The sequence below is a fragment of the Erythrolamprus reginae genome, chromosome 2 (genome assembly GCF_031021105.1).
Source record: "Erythrolamprus reginae isolate rEryReg1 chromosome 2, rEryReg1.hap1, whole genome shotgun sequence".
In the NCBI taxonomy this organism is placed as follows: Eukaryota; Metazoa; Chordata; class Lepidosauria; order Squamata; family Dipsadidae; genus Erythrolamprus; species Erythrolamprus reginae.
Genome location: NC_091951.1, coordinates 224,104,927 through 224,117,057, shown reverse-complemented (window position 1 = coordinate 224,117,057; position 12,131 = coordinate 224,104,927). Strand labels below are relative to the sequence as shown.

The 12,131-nt window shown below is 40.4% G+C and overlaps 1 protein-coding gene across 1 annotated transcript in view; it reads right to left on the bottom strand.

Moving 5' to 3' along the window:
* CHD4 (chromodomain helicase DNA binding protein 4) overlaps nt 1-6,937 on the bottom strand; it is a 37,517-nt gene extending 30,580 nt beyond the window's left edge. The window contains 9 exon segments of the mRNA XM_070742095.1: nt 13-194; nt 601-736; nt 882-1,009; nt 1,144-1,385; nt 1,970-2,088; nt 2,328-2,519; nt 2,787-2,914; nt 5,681-5,858; nt 6,839-6,937. Of these exon segments, the coding sequence (XP_070598196.1) occupies nt 13-194; nt 601-736; nt 882-1,009; nt 1,144-1,385; nt 1,970-2,088; nt 2,328-2,519; nt 2,787-2,914; nt 5,681-5,777 (1,224 nt within the window). The 5' untranslated portion in view covers nt 5,778-5,858; nt 6,839-6,937.
* Between the last annotated feature and the right edge of the window lie 5,194 nt (nt 6,938-12,131).

The window sequence follows — 12,131 nt, the reverse complement described above, 5'->3', positions numbered from 1 at the left end:
ACACAAACTCACACAATGGGGGCAGCTCCACTTGCCCTCTGGTGCTTTCTCCATATCAGGATCCAGACAAACCATGTGATAGGCACGAGGACAAGTATCACATAGGATGATCTCTCCCCCCTGCTGGCAGACCTCACAGTAGTCCTGATGATCTGTCTCATAGCCATCCACTGTTGCAGTTGCATCTTCTTCTCCTAATGGAGGTAAGTGTTCGAAACATTCAAAAGTGATCAATTAGTTAGGTTCTTCAAGCAAAATAAATGCATTTCAGACATATAGTAGATAACTATCTAAAAGATTTACAATTGAAAATTCAAATAACAGCTGTAGAGATGGCAGTTTGAATGCCAACAGTGATTTCCAAGGACTACAACAATGAAACAGGTATAGACTAAGAGGACCCAACCAACAATTAAGATTTCCTTTGTATTCTCAATAGGGCTTCATTCCAGAATCTTTCCGTTTGATTCTTTCTCTAGACCAACAGTAGCAAGAGTTCCCTTTTATGGATTTGAGGCAGGTTCCAACCTCAAACACATAGACCCATCCTATTCTTGAATCCGGAACTCCTTGGAGCTCATTTTAATCAGAGTTCAATACCTTTCTTTTTCTTCTTTCCAGCTTTTAATTTTTTACGGCTGCGGCTGCTGCGACTGGTAGAGCCATCTGACACAGAATAGCTATTGATACTTGCATCATCAAAGTCTGATTCAACATCCATGTCATCCTCCTCACTCTGAAGAACAAATACATTAGATAGGCAAATGTAACAATAGTCACCTCTTCCCAATCTCATGAATGCTGAAGGAAGCTACTGCCTGAAGTAATAAATTCTACTCTCTATACCCAAGTACCAGGGGGGGGAAAAGTAAAAAACTCACAGATGATCTTTTACGCTTGGAGCCAAATCCTCCGAGTTTGATTTTTAAAGGTGCCACCTTCTTGGTTTTGGGTTTTTTGATGTCAGGGACACGAGGACTAGCCTTGGGTTTTTTCCGCGCATTAGGGCCTGGAAGATATCACCACCCAGTTAAATAGCACTTAGAACTCAAATATATTCAGTATATTAACAATATTTAAGGAAATTAGGATTGCCAAACACATATTTAAAAAAGGACCTCTATAGATACATTTTCCCTTCACCTTTTCCTTCTTTGGTCTTGGCCTTTCGAAGTGGCACTTCAACAGGGGGCTGAGGAAGAACAGCGTCCACATTAGTTACCATGCTCTCCACTACAGCTACCGCAGCAGCAGCAGCCGCTGCCACTGATGCTCCAGAACTCCCTTTGAAGGGATTATTTGTGCTGAACTCTCTCCATTTGGCCCCCAAAACCATCATCATTTTTGAGACAGCAATTTTAGGATTCTTTGCAGCAATAAGCGGCCTATGGGAAGAAGAGAAAAAAGAGCACTAGTAGGTCACACTGGACTACATGGGATTTAAGCTCTAATAAACTTAATAATCACATCATATAATAATAATAGCAACAACAACAACAACAGTAATATTATTACTATTATTATTATTTATTAGATTTGTATGCCGTCCCTCTCCGAAGACTTTCCACTAAACAAGATCATTTTCTGTTTATTGGCTAAGTTCTCCCCAAAATGAGATACAGTACTAACATAATCAAAATGGAAAAACGTTTCTAGCACTCTTATAGGCAATATTGAACCAATTTGTAGGGCACTCAACATCTAAAAATTAAATCCTCAGGCATAAGATATTGCAATAATGTATGGAAAATATAACGGTATATAAGTTACCAGTTTTGCTTCCTGTACTACAGCTCAAAATTATTATTAAGTTACTTTGCAAATAAGGTACAGAGGTATGGAAAAAGTAGCTGAGCCTTTTAAAAAGCAGTTTAACAACTATTTAATTTTCAGTTCACAGTTCATGCTTTATTAAAACTAGTTATGCATAATTTAATGCAGTATTACTGAGACATAAATAAACTCATACCTGACAAACTGACTAAAAGCCTTGTAATTTGTTAGTGTGCGATAATCTTCTTCTGTGAAAACGTGATCAATATCTTCCATACCCCAGTCTTCTAAAAGCTGGGCAGAGGACTTAGGTTCCTAATAAAAAAAGGATACAGAAGTTAGTATTATCAGAGATAGTCTCAACTAGAAAACTCTTTTCAGTACCAAAAGAGCATTTTATCAATGAGATTTAGAAATGGATTAAAGGAAAAGTACAAGATAGAAGCCAAGTCTACAAAGTTCAGTAAGTAGAACAATAACTGTAACTGTAATTAGTCCATGCTAGTATATTCTCAAACTAAAGAAATAACTTTATGAGAATGTTTCAGATTCACCTTGGAATCATCATCTTCATCTTCTTCCTCTTCTTCCTCCTTGCGCTTGGCTTTGTTCTTCTTCTCTTTTTTAGCCCCAAGTTTTTTCTTTTTCTTTTTGCCAGGAGTATAGTCACTTCCCTCACTGTCTGAGCGTAACAGCACCTCTTCTTCCTCTACAAATTCATTTCCTTCACCAGAGCTATCTCCAAGCTGGAATGGAGGCAGGTGAAAAAATTAAGATAAAATGAGCATCAAACCTTTGTGCTTTTAAAAAAGAACACCAGACTTTCTACCATCAACATGAAGTCCCATCTATTCAGAAAAAAGGCTTTTCTCTCTTCAATCCCTTGCTTCCTTCTCCCATTGTATTTTCGTATTTGCTTTTGTATTTTTGTATTTTATTCTATAAGCTAATTTTAAAAATGTTCAATCCCTTACAATCGCCACCACACATACAAAGATTTTCTATTTTCTTACCTCTTTTTTCTGGCGCTTACTGAGCTTGGGTATCTTAGGTTCTTTCGGTTTCTTGGGCTTCTTCTTTTTCTTGATTTTTGGCAACTCTGCCTCAGATAACAGTTCTTCCTCTGGCTCTTCTTCAGGCTCTGAGATAAGTATTAAAACCAGCAAGAGAGTTTCTAAAAGTCAAATGTGACATCATATTCTGCTCCTAATTACATCCTCCTACCTATACTTACTTGAAGCTGCCTGACCATTTTTACAAACCAATGTAGGCAATAACTTCTCTAATCTTTAAATTCTGGTCTTTTCTAAACTCTTTCTAGTTTGTGTTTCTCCCTACCATGTAATGTAGGTAGTACTTAACTTACAACCATTTGTTTAGTGACTGCTAGAAGTTATAATGACACTGAAAAAAATGACTTATGACCAGTTTGCAGTTACAATGATTGTAGCATTCCCATGGTCATGTGATCAAAACCTGAGCTCTTAGTAACTGGCATGCATTTATGACCGTTGCACTGTCCTATGGTCATATGATCATCATTTGTAACTTCCTAACTGACTTCTGATAAGCAAAGTAAATGGGGGAAGCCAAATTCGCTTAATGACTCCATGATTCACTTAACAACTGCAAGGATTGATTTAACGACTGTGGCAAAAAATATAAAAAAATTGGAACCCACTCACTTAACAACTTAATTAGCAATGTAACCTTTGGACTTAATTGTAGTCATAAGTCAAGGACTACCTGTATTAGTAATATATTTCATAAATGAAACGTAATATTCAAAGAACAGTGAAGATTTTTTTAAATGGGCAGATGCAATCAACTGTTAAAAATTACACATATGAGGCTTTCATTAAAAGAAGGAATTTCTATACAGTACTCATTTTTTCTAAGCCAAATTGATGTAACTGGACATACTAACTTCCCTATAAATCTCCAGGGAATTAATCCCTACAATACAGTCAATTGGCTTTCTGCATCCATTTTCTACATAAGAACAGTCCTTCATAAACAAACAAACAAAAATCATATGAAGCAGCTACCAAATTATAGTTCTTGCCTCTACTTTGAAGCCTTTACCCTCACAGCAAACTTGATAGGAAACTGCATGAACTCCACCACCCTGCCTAGCACTTAGCTGTTCAATAGTTCAGCAAGTGTCAGAAAAGGAGAAACATAACCTCCATTTCAATCATTAGATGTTCATTTGGATACTGGTACTTTTCCAGTTCAGTCACATCTTCTCAATGTAAATGCAAGCTATAACTCATTCTTTCTCCCTTACTCTTTTTTTTTTTTTAATTAACACATCATTCCTCATTCCCAAATACCACAATCCCATCCGTTCCTCCAATCTCCTACTCCCCCCCAGCGCACATAGGGACACGGTCAGTAACCAGCTTCCTTTGTGACAGGATCCACAGTAACCCAGTCATTCTTTCTCCCCTCCCCCTTCATCAGCCACCCCCGCCCATTACACGCAGCTAGAGTCACTAGTTCTCCCTCCAAGGAAAATGGCCTCCTAACCACAGGCACCGGGCAGGATGAAAGAAGCCACAGGTCAAAGCAGTTGCTGCAACCGAAGGACAAGAAGCAGAGGGAAACTTCTGGGTGGAGTCCCGTATTCCCAAACCAGAAAATACATCTTGTGCCAGAAATATTTTTTATTACACCCCTTCTTCCCAATCTTTCTTACTACAAACATTTCTTAACTTAAACTAAACCTAAGTATTCTGGACCAAGTGTTCTTTCCACCCCTTATCCTAGGCAAACTAACACCCACAAAGATAGCTATCTCACTTTTCAAATGATTAACACAAAATAACATTCATAATCTACTTCCCGCTTGAATTTTGGAAGAGAGAAAAGAAGAGCTGGCTCTCTTAAGGTAAAAAAAGAAGAAGAGGTAATATCCAATTGGTCCAACTAAGATAGGCACTTCAAAGGCAATGACTCTTTAAAAAAAACATGGTTGCTGCAGAAAATAACAAATCTCAAACACAAAAAAAGTTTTCTGAAAACAATTTAAATGTGACCGAAATCTTTTGCTCATTCACTGCATCATGCTGGCCATATTCAATCCAAAGGACTAAGGTGAACAGTTGTAAAGTAAACTATGCTAGGTGTGGCTGGGAACAAAAGTGGGTCATACAATTACCCAAAGCAAAGATCACTTTGGATACAGAAATACTGAACTTTCAAGTGGACAATAGAAAGAAAATCGTGCACTTGTCCCTTAGATTCACTCTTTCAGGGTGAAATGTTTGTTTTGATAGGAATCATTATCCATACCTTTCAGTCTCATCTATACAAGGTACCCTTTGCACATCAACAAATGAAATAAATCATATAGGTTTTAGAAAACGGATGCAGACACCTGAGAGACACTTTCTGTAATACATGTATGGACAAAAACAAAACAAAACAAAACCTTCTGAATTTTTTTTGTCATTTTCACATACATTTAAAAATGACAAATTACTAATTCAAAATAACTGAGATCTACAAAAGGCTCTTCCCAAACACAGCAGAACACAACTTCTGCAGGAAGCAATGGATACAGAAGGAAGACGTACAAAATATTAGCAGTAGCTGTAACCACAGTTTCATCGGCAATCTAAATAGATGTTTGATGTAATTTTTATACTGTGGGGTTAACCTCACCTTTTACTTTCTATGTTCTGCTTATAGTGTTTTTATCATAAAGTTATCATTATATATTAGATGAAGGGTAACTTGTTACTTCTATGTCAGCCCTATAATAAATCTGGAGTGTTGCGGTGTTTGTAGTCCCATATAAAACAGATGACTCTGTATCTAGTTCTGGTTCAGATAGCTAACAGACATATTGTTTTACTCTTTGCCTTAAAACCCTTCTATCTATCACAGCATTCCTGTGTACCTTGATGTTGATGAATACTGTTGTTCAACAGGATCTCCATCTCCTCCTCATCACTGCCAGCAGAGCAGGGCGATGGGGATCCTATGCCCGACGCCATGCCCTCTGATTAAGAGGGCTTCTGGGATTCAAGCAGCTTGTGCTATCTTGGCACTTTCTTATTAAGAATGGCAGTAACGTGCTACATGGAGAAAGAAGAGCAAGCAATAAGACTTCAAAGTCCCAACACCTTTCCTACTAAGTTGTCAGATGGCCCAAATTGACTCCATAGAATATTAAGGGGAAAAAAGGCAGCACCAGGGAAAGCCAAAGAAGTCAACAACTTGGGCCAAGCACCAATCCAAAGTGGTCCTGAGGGCACTGCTTAAATTAATCCACAGCAATTATTTCATTCTGAGTAGATTGACAGGAACTTCGACTTTTTGGGTTTTCCAGGTTCTTTTCGGATGGGAGCTTGTGGCAGGAAAGGCGAAATGTCTGGAATAACCTGGTTTATACTTGCTAAAAGATATAAACTATCTGAGGGCTTCCCTTCTTGCTAACTTAAAAAAGAGAGAGAGAGAAGAGCTCCTTAAGATTTACATTTCGGCTGTGACCACTAGTCCAGCTGCAGGGAAAATATACCAAGGGATCGTTTTAAGCAAAATAGCAAACAAAAGGCACAGTCAGCTCAAAGGGAAGGAAGGCAAACTTGCTTCCCCCTGGGAGATGGGGGTGGGCACGAAGGCAGAAATCAAGCAGGGCAAGCGGGGGAGGGGGGAGAGAGACGGGAGGGAGGGAGGCGGGGACGGGAGTAGGCCGGGTCTGGGAGATGGCGAGGAAAGGCCGCTTTTCCCGGCTCGGGACGCGGAGGGGGAAGCGCGGCTGGGGAGCAGAGGCGCCCCAAAGCGCTCCCCGGACACGTGCGCCGGCCGGGGTCGCGCGGTAGACAGCGGGCCCCCACGGCTGGCTCGGGGCCACGAGGGGGGCTCGCGGAAGGGCGGGCAAGCGAGGCACCCCGCCTCCCTCAGGCGCTCCGGGCGGCGGTCGCCCGGGGAAGCGCGGCAGACCAGTGTGGGGGGGGCAGCGGCTGCCGCGCTCTCCCCCCCCCCCCACGTCTCTACGGTGTCCGCCCGCCCGCCGGCCCGCCCGCCCCGGCCTCTCTTTCCATCCCGCCCTCACCCGTCTCCGGGCGCCCCGGCTTCTTATTTCTCGACGCCGCTGAAGGGAAAATGGCTCCGGCTCCAGCGCCGCCTCTTAAAGGGGAAAAAAAGAGCCCCAGCCAAGCTCCTCCCCCTGTTTCCCCCCCCACGCACTCCCGCCTCCATCCCATAATATGCCCCCGGTGCCTAGGAGACGGGTCCCACCTCCGTCACCTCAATAACCCCCCCCTCAACTGAGACATCCCATAATACTTCTCTGCCCACCAAAGTACCCGCTCGGAACCCGGCTCTGCATCCCATAATAACCACTCCCCCCTCCCCCTTTCCAAAACATCCCATAATAGTCTCTGCGGGGGGGTGTGTGACCGTCCAGTAATACACGCTCCCCCCCATGCGGAAACATCCCATAATACTCGCCCTTACTCATACACACCACAATAGCCACCCTTCCCCCCATGGAGGCATCCCATAATAGTCACATTCTCTTCTTTCTCTCCCCCCCTCCTCCTCCCACAGGCACCGTCTCACTGCCCTGAACATCCCATAATATTCCCCACTACCTACCCTCCTCATCCCCTTGTCTGGCTCTTCCAACCCACCCACCCCCGGGAATCTCCCCCCACTCACTCCTTCCCTGGCATATCCCATAATAAGTGCATGCTGGCTGCCAAGTCTGGGATCCCAGAACAAGCCCTCCCTTTTGCATCCAGCCCTGCCTCACTGAAATATTCAGAGAGCCCCCATGGCATCCCATAATAGGCACACCCAGGACATCCCATAATACCAACGGATTTTCACCTCTCTCTCTCTCCTCCCCCTTAGCCAGGCATCCCATAATAGTCTCTGGCCAGTGAGACATCCCATAATACTACCAGCAACTCTTAACCACAGCCTACAATGCTCGCACTTACTGCATCTCACTCTCCTTCCCTGCAGCCCATAATAATCACTTGCCACACTGTTCTCCCCCCCCCCCCACAAGTAAAAGCAGCAGGTAAAAGAAGACCTTGCTCCAGAATTTAAGGCACCCAGGGACACCTTTGGACCAGCACCTTCCTACAGAGAGCAACACCCCCAAACCACTTGGCAAATGTGTTGTAAATGTACCCCCATCCCCCTACTGAACACACAGACCATAATAACCACTGGGGGCATAGGGCCAATAGCCTATCCCATAATACTCTAGCAAAGCCTGCCAGGAATCTCTATTCCTCCTTCAAATGATGCAGACTCTGCACATCCCATAATCTTTCATAGACTCCTATACAGCAGGGCAGTGTTTCCCAACCTTGGCAACTTGAAGATATTTGGACTTCAACTCCCAGAATTCCCCAGCCAGCGAATGCTGGCTGGGGACTTCTGGGAGTTGAACTCCAGATATCTTCAAATTGTCAAGGTTGGGAAACACTGCAGTAGGGACATGGGAAGTCACACCTTATTGTCTGACTACTATAAGGCCTCAAGACAGATTTCATCTTTCTGCAATTGCTTCTGACAGTTTGATAGCACGGAGATGTGGAGAAAGTACACGTGGATAACACTATATGTAATGATTACAGCACATGCAAATAGACCAATGGTGGGTTGCTCCCAGTTTGGCCCGATTCTGCAAACCGGTATTGGTGGTGGGAGGCTCCGCCCACCCGCCCAGAATGCTTCTGCGCATACGCAAAAGTGTCATGCACCACGCACAAGCGTAAACACGAAACGGTAGCGATGGGATTTAGAACCTACTTACTGAAATACAGTATCAATCTAAAATAATCAGATATTTTTATTCTAAATGTCCATACAAGTATTCCAAGAATCTATTGAAACGTAAATACAAAGTTTTATTTTAAATGTAACAGAGGTTTGCTTATTGACCCCAATGTTTTATGTTATCTTTCAAAATGTCCCATACCCTGTTGATATTTAACATGCATGGAAAGCTACATACAAAAATCTCTACTGTTGATATGTATTTTAGTGTTATTAAATAAAGAAAATGGATAACATTTTTAAACGAATAGCATCTTTCTCATTATATCCATTTATTCCCTTGCTTAAAGGAACATGCTTTTATTCTGCTATCTACCATTTTTTCTTATTCTAAAAATTTACACTGTACCAGATATAATGGTGATATATTTTTAAAAGAACATATTGGATTATTAAATTTATTATAGCACATAGACATTAAAATTACTATTAACAGCATGTTCCATTTATCCCCAAAAATATGTAAATAGGATAGCAGATTTAAAATGAATAGTGATCTGGAGGCTGGATAATGTCAGTATCACTAGAGCAACACCTGGCCTGAGATCATGCTTTTAGCATTTTTGGCAACAAAAATACATTGTCTCTAACACCACTACCAATCCCACCCCACCCTGCTCTTCCCACTCTCCCATAGCTCAACACAATTTTGAAAAATATTACAAACATAATATATACTCTGCATATACATTGAAGGCAAATATATGTATCTCAGGGTAATGTTTCAGGATCCAATCTGGGTTGGTCACAGGTTTACTCTTCCTAGCTTTCAGACTTGTGCTGGAGCCCATCCTCCTGCTTTGGGCTATTCTATGCATGTAGTATTTAATTGATTTAACATTTAAATTTTTGTAAATATTTAAATTATGTTTAAAGTGACCAGAATGGGAGGAGGGGAGAAGTTCCCTGAGGGTGGACTCCGCATGAGTCTGAAAGTTTGGAAGACTAAACCCTGGTCCCGGGGACCAATCCAGATTGGATCCTGTTTATACATTGTAAGGTTCAGGCAGGGGTCCTATTAACCTTAACCTCTTAACCTTAACCTTAACCTATTAACCTCTGTGTGTGAAAGGGCTATATCTGATATGCACATGAGCGTACAGGTAAGCAATGTTAAAAGACACTTTGTACCAAAGGGAAGCATGTGCAACCTTCCATCTCTGTAATAAATGTGTATAGTAGAATAATTTTAATTATTTTTGTTTTATAATCTTTATGCTATTTTGCTGCTAGATTGCATACTTAAACTTAAATACTTAATTCTTCATACTTAAACACCCATCGGTAACTCCTTCTTCATTCCTTCCTTTGCCAGAGCCAAAAACAGCTCAGATGATAGAAGAGAGGAGAGCTGCTACTTCCAGAAGCAGTTAAACTCTCTATTGGTAAATGTAAGGCAGTTCACATTAATCGGAGGGGCTAAACCTAAGGATCGCTTTTACTTTGCTCAGGCTCCCTGGAGCAGAATACACATTTACTGCAGCCCCATTAGTTCTCTGTTTAGGGAGAGTGAGAACCTAGGTAATAGAATATCAAGATAACAGCACTGTTTCTTAGATGCTTATTACAGTCCTTTGAACTCCTCACAGGCAACTTTTTAACCTGTGTGAAGTAGTAAAGCCAACCCAACTTCTACTTAGGGCACAAGGGATATACATTCATCAACAGGGATCGGTGGGAGTCTAGTGGTTGTTATATGAAACAGCCTTTCTGTTTTAATCATGAAGATTTATTTATTTATTTGTTTGTTTGTTTGTTTGTTTTGTCCAATATACATTAATACACAATGAGGGTTATAGAGGATATAATCAGGTAGAATGTATTAAAGGGGGAATAGAGAAAATAAAGGAGTGAAATATAACTATGAGAGAATAGCAGAAAAAATATAGGTATAGAAGAGAAGATATAGGAGAGACAATAGGACGGGACGGTAGGCACTCTGGTGCACTTATGTACGCCCCATAGATAGATAGATAGATAGATAGATAGATAGATAGATAGATAGATAGATAGATAGATAGATAGATAGATAGATAGATAGATAGATACTGTAGATAGATAGATAGATAGATAGATAGATAGATAGATAGATAGATAGATAGATAGATATAGAGAGGTAGGTAGGTAGGTAGGTAGATATAGAGATATATGCACATATATTTTTCTGTTAGCTATCAAATATCCAGGATGCTAGAATTCTGTGGGACAAGGTAGTTGATTAAATTATTTTATAGGAATTCTGGGAAATATATATATAAGCAGTTCCATTAGAGAATTGTGCACCAGCTCAAAACTAGCTTCACATATGAGTAATCCCATGACATAAGCAGTATTTAGATGCACATATTATTTATTTCTGATTTACAATGTGTTTGAAAGCTTAGTAAATCTAATACTTTGTTAAAATTTTAAAACTCTGTGGCAATATGGACAGTCCATTTCCACATCAGAAATTATTTCTATACTTTGATTTTTGGAATTCAGCTGCATTTGCAGCTCCCTTGACTTTAACGTCTGAGCTATTAAAAATAAATAGATTACTGGTAGATAGTAGCAAAGAATTAAAAGTGTTATATCCATTGATTGCTATCTTGTGGTTATCTAGAATTTTGGAGCCCAAATCTGATAGCCATATCTTCATAAGAATCACTCAAATTATTTTGCCAGCAACCTTGAAATAAGGGCATTGGAGATGCTGCAAGCCATTTATTTTATTTCCCTTTTGTAAAAGAAGCAGGAGTGGGGGGAAAATTGATTATCCAGGACCTGCAGTGCTTGGGAAAGAGCAGTTATTCATTGCTCTTTGTTTTCAGCATAACAGTCTTCAAATTACTTTTAAGGGATTGTGGAAATGGAAAACTCTGGAGATATAGACATCCCTTAGTCCCAGTGCATCTGAAATGTACAAGACTGGGGAAGGTATGTACCGTAATTAAGCTACAATGTCAGTAGGCAATGTCACCTAATAGTTCACAAGTCACTGCTGGCATGACTAAGAATCCTGTATCAAGTGGATAAACTTCATACATGGCTTCCTTCTTCCTGTTAATGGGGGTTGAACAACTGTGGAAATGCCTTTTTTGGTTTATGGACTACAATGTGCAAACAAGATTTTTCTGACATTTTCCTTCCTAAGAAACCAATTTTAAAAGCCATGGTTTATTTTTATTTCTCAGTTTTGGCTTGAGGTTAATAAGCCAGAGGATTCCCTACTTGCATTTTAAACAAAATATGGAGTTTTCATTAGTTGTTTAGCAATTCCTACTAACAAGAGAAGCCAAGCATCAGTATGTTAATGCATTGGTGATAAAATAGACAGCTATATCTTTTGATATTTTTACTGTGATAATCTTCACTTTTTGCTCAAAGTATAGGTTTCAAATAAACTACACTAATTTTTTGACTGCGAACATTATTGGGGCCACATATTCTGTCTATTCAGTATAATTATACAATTCTTAATCAAGGGAATGTTGGGTGGATTTTAGTTGCATTACACTTTGCAATAATATCTCATGAAAATAGGTATAAGGCACTTCTCTAGATAGAGT